The sequence below is a fragment of the Corythoichthys intestinalis genome, chromosome 4 (genome assembly GCF_030265065.1).
Source record: "Corythoichthys intestinalis isolate RoL2023-P3 chromosome 4, ASM3026506v1, whole genome shotgun sequence".
NCBI classification, from domain to species: Eukaryota; Metazoa; Chordata; class Actinopteri; order Syngnathiformes; family Syngnathidae; genus Corythoichthys; species Corythoichthys intestinalis.
Window position 1 is genome coordinate 37,053,062 of NC_080398.1, and position 20,873 is coordinate 37,073,934.

Consider the following 20,873-nt stretch of genomic DNA (forward strand, 5'->3'; position numbering starts at 1 on the left):
TCGCCACATTTCAGGCTTCAAACATAAAGATATGAAATTTAATTTTTTTGTCAAGACTCAACAACAAGTGGGACACAATCGTGAAGTGGGAGAACATTTATTGGATAATTTAAACTTTTTTAACAAATAAAAAACTGAAAAGTGGGGCGTGCAATATTATTCGGCCCCTTTACTTTCAGTGCAGCAAACTCGCTCCAGAAGTTCAGTGAGGATCTCTGAATGATCCAATGTTGTCCTAAATGACCGATGATGACAAATAGAATCCACCTGTGTGTAATCAAGTCTCCGTATAAATGCACCTGCTCTGTGATAGTCTCAGGGTTCTGTTTAAAGTGCAGAGAGCATTATGAAAACCAAGGAACACACCAGGCAGGTCTGAGATACTGTTGTGGAGAAGTTTAAAGCCGGATTTCAATACAAAAAGATTTCCCAAGCTTTAAACATCTCAAGGAGCACTGTGCAAGCCATCATATTGAAATGGAAGGAGCATCAGACCACTGCAAATCTACCAAGACCCGGCCGTCCTTCCAAACTTTCTTCTCAAACAAGGAGAAAACTGATCAGAGATGCAGCCAAGAGGCCCATGAGCACTCTGGATGAACTGCAGAGATCTGCAGCTGAGGTGGGAGAGTCTGTCCATAGGACAACAATCAGTCGTACACTGCACAAATCTGGCCTTTATGGAAGAGTGGCAAGAAGAAAGCTATTTCTCAAAGATATCCATAAAAAGTCTCGTTTAAAGTTTGCCACAAGCCACCTGGGTGACACACCAAACATGTGGAAGAAGGTGCTCTGGTCAGATGAAACCAAAATTGAACTTTTTGGCCACAATGCAAAACGATATTTTTGGCGTAAAAGCAACACAGCTCATCACCCTGAACACACCATCCCCACTGTCAAACATGGTGGTGGCAGCATCATGGTTTGGGCCGCTTTTCTTCAGCAGGGACAGGGAAGATGGTTAAAATTGACGGGAAGATGGATGCAGCCAAATACAGGAACATTCTGGAAGAAAACCTGTTGGTATCTGCACAAGACCTGAGACTGGGACGGAGATTTATCTTCCAACAGGACAATGATCCAAAACATAAAGCCAAATCTACAATGGAATGGTTCAAAAATAAACGTATCCAGGTGTTAGAATGGCCAAGTCAAAGTCCAGACCTGAATCCAATCGAGAATCTGTGGAAAGAGCTGAAGACTGCTGTTCACAAACACTCTCCATCCAACCTCACTGAGGTCGAGCTGTTTTGCAAGGAAGAATGGGCAAGAATGTCAGTCTCTCGATGTGCAAAACTGATAGAAACATACCCCAAGCGACTTGCAGCTGTAGTTGGAGCAAAAGGTGGCGCTACAAAGTATTAACGCAAGGCGGCCGAATAATATTGCACGCCCCACTTTTCAGTTTTTTATTTGTTAAAAAAGTTTAAATTATCCAATAAATTTTGTTCCACTTCACGATTGTGTCCCACTTGTTGTTGATTCTTGACAAAAAATTAAAATTTTATATCTTTATGTTTGAAGCCTGAAATGTGGCGAAAGGTTGCAAGGTTCAAGGGGGCCGAATACTTTTGCAAGGCACTGTATATAGAAAGTCCGGGATCTAAGCATTTATTTGCAAGAATTTTCAACTTTAAAAGCTCTATGTTCCATGAAGGCCGCCATGTTGGATTAAACAATACCGCAACATTGGCTTGAAATATTTACGTAAAATGAATGATAACTGCCCGTTTTTTGCTTTAAAGTAAGAATCTATATTTTTTTACGTCCATATCTATAGAAATTCCGTGATTTAAGCATTTATTTGCAAGAATTTTAAACATAAAAAGCTCTTTGTTTTGTGACGGCCGCCATGTTGGATTAAACAATACCTTGACTTTGCTTTAAAATATCTATGTAAAATGAATGATAGCTGCCCGTTTTTTGCTTTTAGCCAAGAATCTAGACTGTTTTACATTCATATTTATAGAAATTTCTATTTCTATTTAAGCATTTATTTGCAAGAATTTAGTACTTTAAAAGCTCTTTGTTTTGTGACGGCCGCCATGTTGGATTTTGTATCTCTAGCGGAATTCAACCTAAATAAGTTATGTGATCGTATATAGAAAAATGCTAATTCTGCTATTGTTGAGTAAAATTAAGATGATTCTGCATGATTTAAGTTTCCAATGTGAAAATTGAGTGATTTATTAGCTGTTGAAAATGCACAAAATTAAGTTTTCTATTTTGGGCAAAAACATATATGTTAAATATTGCTATTGAACCTGAAAATGTAGGTGATTATCTCTGCATTTGGTGATTTTTTTAGTGTGTCTGGCGTAAAATTTGAGCATTTTATAGCCATTTTAATTTTTGTTTTACTTGTAGAAAAAATAATCAAGATTTTATTAGGGAACGACTTTTTCTTAAGTCGCTGCTCATGGAGACTCATATATGCCAAAGGGAGGTGTCTGTTTTGGTTTTCGGTTGCTAGCGGCTTTAGATTTGAAAATATTAGAATTTTAAGTTTTTGAAAATAGGCCCCCTACGGATCGGCCCCGAGCCCCATGTCCAGTCAACTGATAGTGAAGTCTATGCACAAATGTACACGGTCCCTCCTTCGAAACGTGTAACATGGGATATCATCTGGTCCATTTTTTTCCCCCCTAATCTTAGTCTTTTAAATTATTTTTGTAACTACTCTACTATAGGTTTTCTTTCATTACCTGACGGGTTGCAATACTTTTAGCCACACGTGTATATCAGACGTTATTGTCTTGCTAAGGGGAATACATCAGTTAAGCTGTACTCTCACAAAGACGATGCATGTTTTCATCCCACGTGTTAGCGTGTATAAATATACCAACCATAAAAAACATTTACATAGATTATTTTCCCACCTGACTGACTTCAAACCATAATATAACCGTAATATAATGCATTTCCGTTAAATAATAAATACGATCGGGGGCTCGGTAGATGGGGGACAAAGTGAGGAAGTGGGTTAAAGTGAGCTCTCTATTGAAATAAATAGCATCTATGACATTTTGACTGTGAGTTCCTTTATAACACGTATAAATTTTAGCAAAATACATTTGTCTCCTGCTCATCTTATCTACACACTCTACTTTGCAGAAGGGGTTGGATAAACAATTTTACAACGGGTCGCTAACTTGACCAATGCTAAATTTTACACACTCAAGATAGATTTTTTTTTAACTGTTTTTTTTCCCTTCTTTATACATATTGTTGTATTTTGCAAACCTCACAGAGGTTCACCCACGCTCTGGCGACACTTGCTGAACTCCCGGCCGATAGGTCCACTTGAACAGGCGTGAGGTTGAATAGGATGTGAAGATCGGGATGTTGAACTTTGATAACAAACGACGTACGAGGGGTGGGGCTCTGTTTACGAAGTTGTTATGAACTATAGTATCCTATTATAATTATTAGAGTTGTCCGTTTGCATGATAAAAGCATTTTAAAATGATATCGGATGATATCGACATCGGTTTTTCATTATCAGTTATGAGCTAATATGCATGTTGCCTTCCAAGTGAACAAAGAAGCATTCTGCCTTTGTACAAGGGCTGATCACAGCTTAGCAAAGCATTAGGTGTTGCCAAACTAAGATGCTGGGGATTTGTTACACAGGTAGGAAAAAGTATCTGAACCTGAATTTCTCACAATTCTGCATATAATCACCATCAAATGTGATCTGATTAGGGTTGTCAAAATTATCGCGTTAACGGGCGGTAATTAATTTTTTAAATTAGTCACGTTAAAATATTTGACGCATTTAACGCACATGTCCCCCTTAAACAGATTAAAATGACAGCATAGTGTCCATACTGTGGAGTGTCCAAGTGCCTTATTGCGAACATTGAACGAGCAACAATGTTTTTTTAGACAGCAGTGGCTTCCTCCCTGGAGTCCACCCATGAACACCGTTCTTGGCCATAGTTTTACATATAGTTGATGTGTGCACAGATATTGGACTCTGCCAGTGATTTCTGTAAGTCTTTAGCAGACACTCTCGGGTTCTTTTCTACCTGAGTATTCTGCGCTGAACTCTAGGCATCATCTTTGGTGGACGGCCACTCCTTGGGAGAGAAGCAACAGTGTCAAACTCTCTCTATTTGTAGACAACTTCTCTGACTGGCGATTGATGAACATCCAGACTTTTAGAGATGGTTTTATATCCTTTCCCAGCTTTATACATAATAAAATATTAAAATATTAAATATTTTTAATATCAAAATATGAAAACCAATTAATGTTTGGGTGGTTTTAGTTAAAGCAGACTGTTTTTTCATATGTGTGACTTTGACAAAGATCAGATCACATTTGATGGTGATTTTATGCAGAAATGTGAGACAAGGTTTAGATACTTTTTCATACCACTGTATGTAAGCAGAGCATTTGCATTCATAGTGCAACAATTAAATGAACAATAACTGATTGAAAAATAATGAATATGTTAAAACAACACTTGGTAACTTTTCAGTTTTGGTCAATATTAGTGATGACAAAAGCGGTAGTGTTTTGCCTTTTACCATGAGGACCAAGTGCACACTCGCATAGTGTTGGATGGATTAAAAATCATTTTTGTTTACAGCGTCTGTGTGAAGGATGAAAAGTAATAAGCTAATGAATTCAGTTGTGGCTAAACAATAGCACATGACGGTTAGCAACCATGTAGCTTAGCCATTTCACTTGAACTCGTCAGCGCTGACGAGTTCGGTTGGGGGTGAAGGGAGCGTTATGCCAGCTAGTGAAAGCAGAGCAATGTTTATTATGTATTTCCTGGTAGCCTCCCTTTTTCTTCCTCAGATAAAACTTTTTGTCTGTTGCTCTGCCATCTTTGCAGAATTCACGCCAAAGCGTTAACATCGACTTCTGTCTTTATAATGAATGGGGAAAGGGGGAAATGACGTATGCCGTAAAGCAGTCACCACATTTGTAGTTTTTTTGTGTGGCAGGGTTCCTGCCGCCCTCCTCAATGTTTATTAGTACCGGTGAAAGCGATACAGACCCTCTCATGATATAAAAGAGGTGTCATTCAACTAGTTGTTCCTCAATATATCATCACAAATGTTATGAAAATATTTTATAAAGGTTGAAAAGTTATCTAGAGTAAGAACATGAACGCATATATCGGTATCGGATTTTTGGAGTTTGACAATATCGGACAACTCTAATAATTATAGTGTTCTCATTAGAATGTCCAGGGCGTGCTCAAAATTTTTCCCACTTTGTTCTTGCTGTTCTTGTTAAGGACACTAAAATTGTTATCACTCAATTTTTTTTCAGTTGAAAAACATTTAATTGCAGAATTTCTAGATGATAAATTGCATGGAGCGTGAAACGTTAGCTTAAATGCATTTGGTCGCGCGTTCTTGGTTCGTATTTTTTCATACAAATATTTATTGTAATTAATTCTATGGCGCGTATCGTACAAATTTGGGTAATTTCGCGGAAATAGTTACACAACTGTTAAACTGAGGACCCCCAGTCGTCGATTCTTCTTGAGTGAACCAGTCGCGCATCTGTTGAAGATCACCGAGCCATACGCGCCATTTTGCCTTTTGCGTTAAAAAAATCTGAACTGATTGTTATGCCCACCAGTCGCTCGTAGTTTAATGGAGAATGCCTCTTCTTTTACTGATAGTCTAGTTTTCAGTTTTATGTGACGGATTGACCAGATAGTTTAGCTAAAAAAATAACAATTTAAACTGGATTTACACTGCACGATTAAAGTGGCTCTTATTATTTGTATTCATTTTACAATGAGTTTCAATTATTTGCAAATATTCAAGGACAGGGATTAAAACTGAGACCTGGCACTTGAACCTGCAATGTAAATCCGACCATTTCAGATCTATGCTTGATTTTCTGATCGATCTGTTTCTCGTCATAAACTGCAGAATCACATCGAACACCGGTTTTCTGTTGAAGGGTCACATCTTTGGCAAGATTTTTTTTTCTTTAAACAGATGAACAGTCCACTCTTGTAAAAAGTCATGCTCGCGTGAGGCCTACTTGGGTTTAAATACATGGAAATCCCGTAACAACACGGAGACGAATGCGGCTTTACCTCGCATCGGTGATTTAGATTCTTGCGTCTGACTTTGTCGTGTAGTTACACAACCTCAAAATAGATGTTTCAACTGCGGGTAAAGGAAGAACCGTCTTTCCGTCATGAGGTTCGTTACTCAACGCAGTCTGAGGTAACGTAACAACCGAAATTGATAGTATGCCTGGTATTTATTGCCTTCTTTTTTTTTCTCGATCCAGTCTGTCAGCTGATTTGTAGAGCGTCGTTTTTGTGTTGCGCACTTAAACGTCGGCCCGATGACTTCTTCTCCGAGGAACTGATTTGTAAGAACATCTCACACTTTCTTCGGGTCCGTGTTGTCATACCTGCGTGGCCGACGCCGCCATTTTGAGTTGTCCGTGTTTAGTCAGCGTCCCCGTGTCGCTGTGGTTCATAGAGAACCGTAGGATCCCGTCGATGCCGTTGTCTCTAGTCTCGGGCAGAGCCCCTGACACGTTGCTCAGGAGGCTTTTGCCCTGCGGGGAGCGCAAGCTCACGGAAAGACGGGGGTCATCCCAGCGCTGCAGCTCAGGTTGTCCTTTCCGGGGAGACGGCGGTCGTTGTAGGCGTGCATGTTGATCACCGCGTCCGTCTTCACAGCGGCCGGCGGCGGCGGCTTGTGTTTCACACGCCTCTCGCAGGTGAACGACAGTCTGATCTCGTCCACCATGGCACTGCACAAAGACCTCTGGGCAAAAAGGGAGGAGGAGCGCGAGGGGGAAGGCGAGCCAGATGAAGATGGCGAGGATGGGGAAGGGGCGGGCGGGTAAAGGCCTTAGCTTTAATTTGTTCTGACAGCACGGAGTGTCCACAAAATGCATTCAAATGTCACATTTGTGTTGGTGCATGTGGCTGCTAGGTGCAACTTTTTAAAAAATTCAACAAAGGTTTGTTTTTCTTAGCAAAATGAGAAAGAAGAAACAGATGGAGAGTTGCAGTTAGACATTTTATCAGCTGATTGCTGTTTTGTAAAGCGTTTTGGTTCGGCTGCACTTGTTATAAACATGCTATCTTAAATCAGCTCCACAAGGTTAGTACCTTTTTGACTTAGCAACATAGAATTTGGTTGGTGTCTCTCTCATGATAAGACCCATAAATGTCTTAAGGACCAGTACCGGAAAACAGATAGGAAGTCTGCCATTTATGGCTAGAGCGGATCTGAAATGGTCCAATTCGGAGTCGGAAAAGCTAGGTTCATACCACAGGTCTTAATGCACAAAGTTTTTCTAGCTTTAGTGAGGCACTAACTTGACGGTCTGAAAGGGACAAGCCGCATAGAAGTGGACCATTTCGGATCTGATCTATGTCAATTTCGTATTTGGTTTTAAATCCTGAAGGCTCCCAAATCGGAATTTATGCAGCAATTACGTCAGCATCATAGAAAATAAAATGAAAAAAAAAACAGATAAGCCCTAGAATGCTCGTTTTTCTTTCCGTGCGCCAAATGAGCAACATTTCAATATTGCTTACATGTGACCGACATGTGTTCTACCAATACATATACGTAACTTTGATTTTTAAGAGTAAATGGGGATTATTTATGTCTGTTATTTGTGTCCTCTTTTTTTTTTAAAACTAAATATGGTCATCCTAGAATAACGTAGTCATTTTTTTGGTAACACTTTACAATAAGGGTCCCTTAATTAACATTAGTTAATGCATTTTTAGACAATACCTAATGTTTAAGTAACATGACAATAATTCATTTAATCCCTTATTTAACATTTATAGATACATTAATTAATATGAGTTAATGCATTAAGTTAATGCATTTTAAGACAATAGCTAATGTTTAAGTAACATTACAATAATTCACATAATCCCTTATTTAACATTTAGTAATATATTAATTAACATTAGTTAATGCATTAGTTAATGCATAACCAGAGATATGATCATTTTAATTTCAAAATAGTAATTATAAAGGAGCTATTCACTGTTAACTAGGAACTGTTTCCTCCACTAGAGGGCGCTCATGCTCTTTGGACGAATAATGCTTCATTTATGTAATTGTTTTTCTCTCGTGGGAATTATATATATATATGTATACCGTAATTTCCCGAATATAACGCACACTTTTTTTTTCCCCAAAATCAACTTGTAAAATCATGGTGCGCATTATAAACGGGTAAAGGTATGTAGACAGAAATATACATATATTACATATATATATATGTATAAACCATTTTTTTTTTAATTGACACGGCCACGTTGTGTTGAAGAAACGTATGCTGCGACCCGTTGCCGACCATTACGGTACATGACGTCACCATTTTGTTTCGGTAATACTTCACTCTAATCGGCCGAATTATTTCATCTGTGTTAAATTCTGCTTTTTTCACTCTTCATAAACCACAGAATTTAGTTTCTTGAAGTCATTTGAGTCAACATTTATTGAAGCTCTGCAACTCGGACCGTAACAAACGTCACAACACACTTCCTGCGTGTGTCCGGAAACTCAAACCCAAATAACAAAAGTTCTTATTTTTACTGTCGTGTTGACAGCGATGAGCTCTCACGGATTTCCGACTTATGTTCTCACTTTCATTTTACCGTATCAATCCATGGAAGAAACATTTATTCATCATTATGAAATGAGCAAGTTATACAGCAGCCTTTAAAAGAATAGTCACATCTGTTTTGTTTTCTCCTAGATTCTGGTAAGTTGGAGAAGTTGTCAAATCATATTATTACTGTAAATATTGTCAGTTAATGGTAATGTTTTGAACTACCAATGTGCTATGGTTGTGCTGTGTTTCACCAGTCAGTAAAATGACATTTCTGTATCTGTACACGAGCTCAGTTTTCTTGTATTCTTCTATTTATTGGTGCTAAAATTAGGGTGCGCGTTATAAACGGGTACAATAATTTTCCCTAGATTTTACAAGTAAATTTGGGGTGCGCATTATACACGGGTGCACCTTATATTTGGGAAATTACGGTATACTCTGTGTATACCACCGTGTGTGTATATATATATATGTGTGTGTTTATATATAGCAACATTCTTACAACAGTTAATATCGATAACTTCGTGCTCAGAAAAAAAATACCATTATTCAAAAAAAAAAAAAAAAAAAGCTCAAAAGACACAGGAAGTCAGCCATTTTAGTTCAAAGCAGCCATTTAGGGTCAGTTTGGACTTTTCCTGGAATCTTTCTAAGACCAAACTTGACCCAAATTTAGTCTGATTGCTATCAAATTTCAAACAGTGTACCGTATTGGCCCGAATATAAGACGACCCCCCTCTTTTTCAAGACTCAAGTTTGAAAAGACTTCTTGAACACCAAATTAATTTTTATACAGAATTACAGTAAATCTGAAACAAATGATTATAACAATAGTTTTGAGAGAAAAAGCATGTTATTTTGCCTCATTCAGATCTTAATATCTGAACATTTAAATCTGTAAACTAAAGTGCATTCACTTTCATAAATGAATGGCTTCTGGGTTTTGAAATGTAAATAAACCAATCTATTGTGATAAAACAACAAAATTGCAATAACTGCATTAACCATCGAAGTGATGTCTAACTGCAACTGTAGTCTTGAAACAAATCTGATTAAGGAAAAACATTGCAATAAAATAATGCAAACTGGTTAAACTTGAGAGTAGCTGAGATCTATCATGACAGAACATCGCTTCAATTATATCTGGCGTCATCTAGCGTCGTGAATGGGTATAATGTCTAGACCTTGAATATAAGACGACCCCCACTTTTTCAGTCTTATTTCAATGCAAAAAACAACGTCTTTTATGCGGGCCAATACGGTATTTAAAAATATTTGAAATTTCGCCATTGTGCTTTGTAGTAAGGTTTGATGACTCGACATGAAAAAAAACCTTTTAATTAGCGGTTTTCAAATCCCAACTGGCTGCATTTGAAGGCTCTCACTGGATGTTTTAAAAGCAGACTTTTCCAAGATGTGTTTTTGTGTGTCAGCATGCTTGCATGTGTAGCATAAATATGTAGCACGTGGCTAACGTGAATAAAAAGTGCATTAATTTGGCAGCGCGTGTGTGTGAGTATGTGTCAAGTGTAACCACAAGTGTGTATTCGAGCGTGTAGCTTACTTAGCTTCAACCTAAATGAGCGCTTCACAACAAGAAAGGGGTCATCTAGTAATAGATTAATTCTCATTGCTCCAATTTGCATTCATGCCTATTAAAATAAGTAAACATTGTGGCCAAGCTGGAATTAGATTAGCCGGGGGCATGCAAATCCTTTTATACCATGTTTGCACTATAAGCTGTAACGAGTACGCCGCTTTTAGCGATACGTGCTTCCGTATCGCAACAAAACAGCTTAGTAACCCCTTCGGAAAAGTGCTAAAAAACTCATCCTGGGAATATTTTGCAATTTGGGCGGGCTTCACGGAGACACACACCTGTTCTCGCTCTGCCGTCTTCCTCAGTTTGTAGACAAACTCTGCAATGGCCACAAAGACCGACAGCACCAGGCCGGATGCCAGCACGATGAATATGCCGCCCAGGTTCTGGATTCCCATGGGACCCGTCTCCCGACGCTCGTCGTCCAAGCAGCTGTTACCGCTCCACCACTTTTCTTTTAGCATATGAAGACGACCGTCCTCCATGATGTTCAGAATGGCGATGGAAATTTTGTCCCTATACGGCGAACCTGGAGGCGACACACATAAGGCCGCTTTGACTTCTTTGCATGGAGCGCCAGCTGGATTTGGTGATAATAAGCCCGGGAAACACAGAGAAACTGTCTGTCATCCTCAAAAATGAAAGACTTCCATAGAAATTAATTTCGACAACATTACTTGAATGAATTGGGACACACGATAGTTTGTTACTTACAAAGTCAACAATGTAACAAGTTTTTGGCAAATTTCTGGGGAACCGTAAATTTTTTTCAATTTCTGTATATAACTTTTATGCCCCTCACCGTCCCGGAATTTTTTTATGGCCAAATTGTGTGATTTGGTCAAAAATTGAAGGTCTACATACATTTAGAAACTTTTTTTAGTTTCCCATTAAAAATGAATGGCAAGTTTTTGGCAAATTTTTACAAAGTCAACAATGTAACAAGTTTTTGGCAAATTTCTGGGGAACCGTACATTTTTTTCAGATTCTGTATATAACTTTTATGCCCCTCACCGTCCCGGAATTTTTTTATGGCCAAATTGTGTGATTTGGTCAAAAATTGAAGGTCTACATACATTTAGAAACTTTTTTTAGTTTCCCATTAAAAATGAATGGCAAGTTTTTGGCAAATTTTTACAAAGTCAACAATGTAACAAGTTTTTGGCAAATTTCTGGGGAACCGTACATTTTTTTCAAATTCTGTATATAACTTTTATGCCCCTCACCGTCCCGGAATTTTTTTATGGCCAAAATGTGTGATTTGGTCAAAAATTGAAGGTCTACATACATTTAGAAACTTTTTTTAGTTTCCCATTAAAAATGATTGGCAAGTTTTTGGCAAATTTCCAGGGGAACGCAAATTTTTTTCAAATTAATTTATATAACTTTTATGCCCCTCACCATCCCGGAATTTTTGATGCCCAAATTGTGTGAGTTGGTCAAAAATTGAAGGACTACATACATTTTGAAACTTTTCTTTGTTTCCCATTAAAAATGAATGGGCAAGTTTTTGGCAAATTTCTGGGGAACCGTACATTTTTTTCAAATTCTGTATATAACTTTTATGCCCCTCACCGTCCCGGAATTTTTTTATGGCCAAAATGTGTGATTTGGTCAAAAATTGAAGGTCTACATACATTTAGAAACTTTTTTTAGTTTCCCATTAAAAATGATTGGCAAGTTTTTGGCAAATTTCCAGGGGAACGCAAATTTTTTTCAAATTAATTTATATAACTTTTATGCCCCTCACCATCCCGGAATTTTTGATGCCCAAATTGTGTGAGTTGGTCAAAAATTGAAGGACTACATACATTTTGAAACTTTTCTTTGTTTCCCATTAAAAATGAATGGGCAAGTTTTTGGCAAATGTCCGGGAAACCGTACATTTTTTCAAAAAACATTTTCTCTGTGACTTTTATGCCCCTCACCGTTCCGGAATTTTTGATGCCCAAATTGTGTGTTTTGGTCAAAAATTGAAGGACTAGATACATTTTGAAACTTCTCTTTTATTCCCCCATTAAAAATGAATGGGCAAGTTTTTGGCAAATTTCGGGGAAACCGTTTTTTCCCCCCCAAATTCTGTGTATACCTTTTATGCCCCTCACCGTCCTGGAATTTTTGATACCTAAATTATGTAATTTGGTCAAAAATTGTAGGACTAGATACATTTTGAAAAAAAAAAATGTATTTTTTTTTTTCTCTCGGAAAATTGCCGTTTGCGGTGCAACGGAAAATTTTTCAGCGCCGTTTGAAAAATTCCCTGCGTCGCGCAAAAATTCCGGACGCTTCGATACTTGAACGGTGCCAATCGGTCTACTGGTCTGGGCTGCGCGGCGCGCCGAAGAAATCCCATTCAGAAAAAAAAAAACATGATAATGAAGTCGTAATTATATTAAATACCTGTAGGTAGACTATAAATTCAGAATAATACGAATAACAACAAAAATACGCAAGGGGGTGTTCGTCGTCTGCTGCTTACGTGCCAAGTATTTTGTAAGTATTTTAACCTTTTGGAATTTCTTACATTTCTGCATAAAATCAACATCAAATGTAATCTGTTCTGTCTGGATGTTCATCAATCAACAGTCAGAGAAGTTGTCCACAAATGCAGAGAGCTTGGCAATGTTGCTTCACTCCCAAGGAGTGGCCGTCCACCAAAGATGACGTTATGAGTTCAGCGCAGAATACTTAGAGAGGTAAAAAAGAACCCTAGAGTGTCTGCTAAAGACTTACAGAAATCACTGGCGCAGTCCAATATCTCTGTGCACTAGGGCTGTAAAACGATTAAAAATTTTAGTCGAGTTAATTATAGCTTAAACATTAATTAATCGTAATTGATCGCAATTCAAACCATCCATAAAATATGCTATATTTTTCTGTAAATTATTGTTGGAATGGAAAGATAAGACACAAGACGGATATATACATTCAACATACGGTACATAAGTACTGTATTTGTTTATTATAACAATAAATCAACAAGATGGCATTAACATTATTAACATTCTGTTAAAGCGATCCATGGATAGAAAGACTTGTAGTTCTTAAAAGATAAATTTTATATTAAACTAAAGACTCTGGATAAGTGTAACAGATTATGTCTGTAACGTTAAATACAATTAGAAAACGATTTAATAAAAAAATATATATATATATATTAAAAAAAGGCATGGCCGATATTTTTTTGCCGATTCCGATACTTTGAAAATGACGTGATCGGACCCGATCGATCGGATAATGCTATTTAAGACTTTTTTCCCCTGTCATATGCTCTTTAAACCTAGTAACCGCACATACATAATTTTAATCATAAATCCACAACATCCTCTGGTCATCCTTACCGAGGGGAGTGCCGATCCCGTAGCCCTTGCTGTCGATGAGGCCTCCAACCTGCGTCAGGTTGCAGTTGTGCCTGGTGATGTAATCAATGGTGGTGGACTCCATAATGAGGGCATAATCCGATTTGAGCACCCGCTGAATGCCGTCCTCGATGGACTTGACCAGCGACGTGCTCGGCTTGCTGCTCATGAAGGCCCACATCTTCTCAAAAGTGGAGACCTTGGATTTCTGTTAGGAGCAGAAATGACAGCAACCAAGTGAATGAGCAGTCCCTGATACCTCGGTCTCATTCATACTCGTCTCCATTTCTTATGTGATGAGGTGCTTTTTTTCCCGGATAAAATTCTCCAGTGTCAACCTTTCTGTGAGGCTGTGAAGATTGTTTTCATGTTCCCTGGCCACCAGCACTGGGTCTACTTTTCATTTTGCCCAAAGCGTAACTTTGTCTCGAGTGTATTTTTAAGAGTCTGACCACCATCTCGTTCCTTATCCTTTAAAGCCACCGACGGACACGATTCTCGCTTCGCTTTGTCACAGGATTATAGAGGACATTTCACTGAAGCAGCGCGCACGTTTATCCTCATAAGTGCTACTCGAGCAGCAATAAGCAGCCACTCCATTAGTCTCGCATTCCTGCCAGGCTGCAGTCCTGTAGTATTTCATGGTGTTTTATACCAGGGTCACATTTCTGCCGTGTCTAATCCCGGATAATTGCCGTCTTAAAGACTGAGAGCCATTTCGAATTGCGAGAGATGGGCGTTTTACGGAGCGCTACTGTTTGCTTAAAACCAGAATGTTGATATTTGAACGTAAAAGTGACAGCTTGGAGATACGGCGAACGATGCCAAGTGGCAACTGAGGCGCAAAGTTTAATGAGTTTTTAATCGTTAGTTCAAGAGGTAAGAAAGACAAACTTGGCAGAGACAAAGCAGGTTTGCAGTAATGTGACTTTGGCAATCATCCCTTAAAGCGCGAAAGAGTGGTTGGCAATGGACACTAAACGGCCGATTATTCCATGGCTACCTATAGGAACCAACAGTTCCTGATTTTAGGTGGGAGGACAGAAAATCAACTGTAAAATCCAGCTGTCAGGTAAACAATGATTTAAAAAAATAGATATGGCAGTGACTCCGTGTTGGAAAAACTGAAAGTTACTTCAGAAGAATAAGTTTGAAAAATAGATGTCTATCCTCCAAAACAAATAAAATGGGTATTTGTTTCCCAACTTGGACAGAACTTCTACACTAACTTTGGCACATGTGTTATTCAACAGTAGGATTGAAGCCAAAGCTCTAAAAAATGAAAACAAAGTGAAAAAACCTGCAGGCAAAAAAAAAGAAAAAAAAAGCACGCAGGAAAAAAAACAATGAGTAATAGTCATACTAGTTTTACAGTTAGAATTAAAGTCACATTTTTCCCTTCCTTGGATTATTGATCTGCTCATACATTGGGGCAAATGAGTATTTAGTCAACCACCAATCGTGCAAGTTTTCCTTCTTGAAAAGTTTAGAGAGGCCTGTAATTGTCAACATGGGTAAACCTCAACGATGAGAGACAGAATGTGGAAAAAAAACAGAAAATCACATTGCTTGATTTTTAAAGAATTTATTTCCAAATTAGAGTGGAAAATAAGTACTTGGTCACCTACAAACATGCAAGATTTCTGTCTGTCAAAGAGGTCTAACTTCTTCTAACGAGGTATAACAAGGCTCCACTCATTACCTGTATTAATGGCACTTGTTTTAACTCATTATCAGTATAAAAGACACCTGTCCACAACCTCAGTCAGTCACACTCCAAACTCCACTATGCCCAAGACCAAAGAGCTGTCGAAGGACACCAGAGACAAAATTGTAGACCTGCACCAGGCTGGGAAGACTGACTCTGCAATAGGTAAAACGCTTGGTGTAAAAAAATCAACTGTGGGAGCAATTATTAGAAAATGGAAGACATGCAAGACCATCGATAATCTCCGTCGATCTGGGGCTCCATGCAAGATCTCACCCCATGGCGTCAAAATGATAACAAGAACGGTGAGCAAAAATCCCAGAACCACACGAGGGGAACCTAGTGAATGTCCTACAGAGAGCTGGGACCACAGTAACAAAGGCTACTATCAGTAACACAATGCGCCGCCAGGGACTCAAATCCTGCACTGCCAGACGTGTCCCCCTGCTGAAGCCAGTACACGTTCAGGCCCGTCTGCGGTTCGCTAGAGAGCATTTGGATGATCCAGAAGAAGACTGGGACAATGTGTTATGGTCAGATGAAACCAAAATAGAACTTTTTGGTAGAAACACAGGTTCTCGTGTTTGGAGGAAAAAGAATACTGAATTGCACCATATCCACTGTGAAGCATGGGGGTGGAAACATCATGCTTTGGGGCTGTTTTTCTGCAAAGGGACCAGAACGACTGATCTGTGTAAAGGAAAGAATTAATGGGGCCATGTATCGAGAGATTTTGAGTGAAAATCTCCTTCCATCTGCAAGGGCATTGAAGATGAGACGTGGCTGGGTCTTTCAGCATGACAATGATCCCAAACACACAGCCAGGGCAACAAAGGAGTGGCTTCGTAAGAAGCATTTCAAGGTCCTGGAGTGGCCTAGCCAGTCTCCAGATCTCAACCCCATAGAAAATCTGTGGAGGGAGTTGAAAGTCCGTGTTGCCCAACAACAGCCCCAAAACATCACTGCTCTAGAGCAGGGGTTCCCAACCTATTCCACTAAGGCACACTGTGGGTGCAGGATTTCATTCTTACCAAACAAGATGACAACACTTTTTCCCCAATCTGGTGTTTTACAAGTGCAATCAGTTGATTGCAGTCAGGTGTGGCTTGTTTTAGCAGAAGCCTCATTGGTTCAACTGTCTCTGCTGGATCGGCTGGAACAAAAACCAGGACCCACAGTGTGCCTTGAGGACTGGGTTGAAAACCCCTGCTCTAGAGGATATCTGCATGGAAGAATGGGCCAAAATACCAGCAACAATGTGTGAAAAGCTTGTGAATATTTACAGAAAACGTTTGGCCTCCGTTATTGCCAACAAAGGGTACATAACAAAGTATTGAAATGAACTTTTGGTAGTGACCAAATACTTATTTTCCACCATGATTTGCAAATAAATTCTTTAAAAATGAAACAATGTGATTTTCTGGGTTTTTTTTTCCCAAATTCTGTCTCTCATGGTTGAGGTTTACCCATGTTGACAATTACAGGCCTCTCTAATATTTTCAAGCGGGAGAACTTGCACAATTAGTGGTTGACTAAATACTTATTTGCCCCACTTGATATTGCCGTCAGTTCCAGTCAGCAATGAGTTAATTTTGGGGAATTTCACGTCATTTCCTGTTGATTTTCGGTCATTTTCTTTTCTATTTTGGGGCATTTTACGGGTCACTTCCTATTAAGTTTGGGATATTTACAAGCCACTTCCTGTTGATTATGCAGCGTTTCCCCTACATAGGATTTATCGTGGCGGGCCGCCACACCAAAATAAAAGCCACCACGCCTTGCAAATGCGATTCTTTTTTTTTTTTTTTTTTTTTTAAGATTTAAAGATCCATTCTAATTTTTAATTAGTATAATTTAACATGACTTCTAAATGAATATATGAAGCTCATTTGTACACACGATTTACCATAAGTCGTCTGAAATAGCATGTAAAATACAAATTGTTCCTTTACATGCTTTATTTTGAAAAGCGTATCATTTCTATTGAAAGCTTGCGGCTGGTACGTCGGCTCGGCGCAGAAATGGAAATCGGGAGACGAAACACAGAAAGGCATTTGAAGTTAATGAATGTACTTCTGGTTTAAAACTGTGAAAATGACCTTAATATACTGACATTGACGTAACGTTTAAGTTCATTATGGCATGTTTTTGATACGAATCGGTCGCGTCCTACTCCTAGCATAGCATTTGTTCGGCGCTGACGTCACTCGTTGTTATTGATGTACAGTATTTTGGAAAGAGAAAAGTTCCTGAGGACGAGGGTCCGCTAACAAAGTGACGATTATTGTTTGATGATTTAGACCGTCATGTTCAGAAATATTTAATGAGCGTCCGAGGCTAATTAAATATTTCGGAACGTACCGGAGGGCTCATGCTCTCAGGTGCTCTTCATTTGCGAATGTATTGGCTCTCATGTTCGGAGGACTAGAAATAACCAAATGGTTATGGCAAGCGTAGTATTCTAATGTTGAGATAAGGTTTTCAAGAACTGAATGAGACCAGATAGCACATAGAGAGGCAGATCAGGATGGCGCAGAGTCCAGGGTAGGAGAAGTAAGCAAAAAAACCAAACAGGAAATCTAGCTGGACCCAACATGGACAAAAATGGCAAAGTTCAAGCTGTGGCTGTACCACAAAAATCAAGGTGAGTGTTTAGAATCGTGCACCAATCATTTTTAATAATCATATTTGTATTATTTTATCTTAAATTGTGATATTGAAAAAGGTTCATTTTCTATAACCTGGCATAATGCTTATCGAAAAAAAAAAAAAAAAAACAGATGGCATTTAAAGAAGTATTTTTAATCTCATTGAAACAAATCATTATATGAATGTGTACTAACAATCAGAAAAGTAACTCCCACAAAGACACTTCAGTTTGAACTGAAGTTGGATTGGCTAATGTAAATTTAACATATTTAATTTAAATCCAAATGGGTAATCCATTGAATGTGTTTCAGAATATGGACCAGGTCAGCATGATGGCACCACAGACTGATGAATGGGGAGTGCTGCTGACAGCAACCGTCCGCCATTGCGTTGACAGTTACCGTCTCAACAGTGAACTGTGAGATTTTTCTTCAATGACCTGAGTAAGACATTTGGTCAACTGTACATTGTACTGAACTGCACAATGTACATTTGAGATGCTTGAGTGTTTTCATTTCCTAGATCTAATTTTTTTCTAATTCCTGTGTAGGTAAAGACAGACTTGAGGAACAGGTGGACCATCTTGTAGCATGCCTCACATTGACTAATAAATGGATCACCTATTGCCGACCCCCCGCCCCCCTTTTTTTTTTTTAAGTCCAGGAAAATCAAGTGTTCCCAGGCAGGATGCAAACTTTGCAAATAGATCTTTGTTATGGTTCTTGAAAAAAATAAATAATAAAATTAAAAAACAATTTTAAAAATTCTTATTTGTCATGATACGAAACAAATTCGCCGCGGCACAACATGATGGGGTTGTCCGACTCCGACGCAGTCCACCACTACCACAGCTTCAAAAAATCCTAGGGGAAACCCTGTTATGGGTCACTGAAAAATAAGTGACTCAAGAATACCCTCTACTGAATAGGAAGTGACCCAAAATCAACAGGAAGTAACCTGTAAATGCCTTAAAATGAACAGAAAGTGACCTGTAAATGTCCACAAAAGACTTGCTGTGAATGCTCTCGTTTCAGTGCCTTTGACGGCGCTAGACGTCCAATCTAGTCAGAAGGAATTGGACGTCTAGCACCGTCAATGGCAGCCAGTGAGTTAACGTAGACACTATTCGAATGGAAGATTTTAGTAGCATCCTGTTGGTTCCTTTTTATTTTAAAAATAGTGACACCTTTTGAAAACAATATATCGATACTTGGTAGTAGCATATCGATACCATTTTGGGCTACACAGTATCGCGATATATCACCTTTTCGATATATAGTCACACCCTTAGTCAACAATGTCGCTAAATGATTAATTGACTACCGAAGTAGTTGTTGATACAGTTTGGTAATAAAGTCAGTATGGATCTCGCCTAATGTAATCATATTCATAGATGGAGTTGTTTTTCACTGAAAACCGCTGACAGTTTTGCCTCAGATAATCATGGACTTTTAACTGCCAACAATAATCATGGACTTTTAACTGCCAACCAGCAAGGGTCATGACCTATTTTGCATGATGAGTTAATCACCAAACAGACACAGCTCCTTTTAAGTACAGCATATAAGCAACGCCGAGCTCTCTGTTCGGTGTGCATTTCTCTACACAGTTTTTGTTCTGTCATTGAACGCACCCAGAAATTTCTGAAATGAAAACTGTGCAGTTATGATCTCTTGTCTCCAGTCTTTTATTTAGCAATGCAATCTAGCCGTCTCACCTGAATTGAAAACGAACACGCGGAGGACCTGAAAGACTGCCTCCAACAGTAATCCATTTATTGCTGATTAGTCGTGGCAATCCTAGTTGTCAGATATAAAGAAACCCTAACTATAGTACAGTATATGTGGCCCATGACAAAAACGAGTTTGACAGCCCTGCACTATGACATAATTAGAATAATCCTACTCAAGGGTAGCATACCTTAAAGAAAGTCATCGTGGCGCCATCGCGAACCACACCGTATTCGATCTTGGTCTGCTTGGCGATGTCATCAGCTGAGTCCACCGGCGAATCCATCCTCTCGATGGTGAGGAACGCCGCCAAGTTGGCCGTGTAGGAAGATATGATGATCAGCGTGAAGAACCACCAGATGCCGCCTATGATCCGGGTCGACAAGGCCTTGGGCATCAACTCGGAGCCTGCGCCAAGAGAGACATTGTTCATGCTTTTTAATCTCTAAAAAGATTTGACTGACCAAGGACAATCGCCTCTATGTTTGTTAATTAGCCAGTGGGAATAATTGTGCGTTGTTCCAGGTAAAATGAATGTGAGGGAACTGTTTAGCAGGACAAGCAGGTTAGAGTTGTAAAACTGTATCGCACCCAGAGATTTACACGAGAAATAAAAGCCTTTATGTAGTTCCCGGAAAACCTGGAGAATTCAATGGCGGTCATAAATGTACATCATCTACTCTACCTGTGCAGTACCTTAAGTCTACACTCTGGGTTCTTAAACACTGTATGCAGTCATGTAGTGATTTTAATAAGCATCATTACATACTAAAAGTAAAAAAATATATACATTTTGGTTTAAAAAAATTCTTGAACAACCAGCTTTCACTTTTCCGTTTTTTTTTTTGCTCAACATTCATCTATAAAAGGTAATAAACTGTAAAAGGCTTGATGAGTTCATCTTAGAGGGAACCTCGTATTAAAGACTTGTATGCTCTAATTAGCCAAAAATGTTCTCTTTTACTAAAATATGTTATTAGAGACACAAACAGTGTGGCAAATAAGTATTTAGTCAACCACTAATTGTGCAAGTTCTCCCACTTGAAAACATTAGAGAGGCCTGTAATTGTCAACATGAGTAAACCTCAACTATGTGAGACAGAATTTGGGGAAAAAAAACTGAAAATCACTTTGCTTGATTTTTAAAGAATTTATTTGCAAATCATGGTGGGAAATAAGCATTTGGTCAATACCAAAAGTTCATCTCAATACTTTGTTATGTACCCTTTGTTGGAAATAAC

General features: G+C 38.7%; 1 protein-coding gene and 1 long non-coding RNA gene across 2 annotated transcripts in view; one reads left to right on the forward strand and one right to left on the reverse strand.

Moving 5' to 3' along the window:
- Positions 1 to 1,590: 1,590 nt before the first annotated feature.
- grik3 (glutamate ionotropic receptor kainate type subunit 3) overlaps positions 1,591 to 20,873 on the reverse strand; it is a 283,742-nt gene continuing 264,459 nt past the window's right edge. The window contains exons 13-16 of the mRNA XM_057834915.1: positions 19,823 to 20,040; positions 13,528 to 13,753; positions 10,465 to 10,715; positions 1,591 to 6,762 (exon numbers count right to left, since the gene is read on the reverse strand). Coding sequence (XP_057690898.1) covers positions 6,397 to 6,762; positions 10,465 to 10,715; positions 13,528 to 13,753; positions 19,823 to 20,040 — 1,061 coding nt within the window. The 3' untranslated portion in view covers positions 1,591 to 6,396. The remainder of the gene's footprint in view (positions 6,763 to 10,464; positions 10,716 to 13,527; positions 13,754 to 19,822; positions 20,041 to 20,873) is intronic.
- Positions 17,009 to 18,619, forward strand: LOC130915129 (uncharacterized). The gene is made up of 3 exons (XR_009063054.1): positions 17,009 to 17,897; positions 18,214 to 18,345; positions 18,453 to 18,619. It is a non-coding gene; the product is annotated as an uncharacterized LOC130915129 (long non-coding RNA).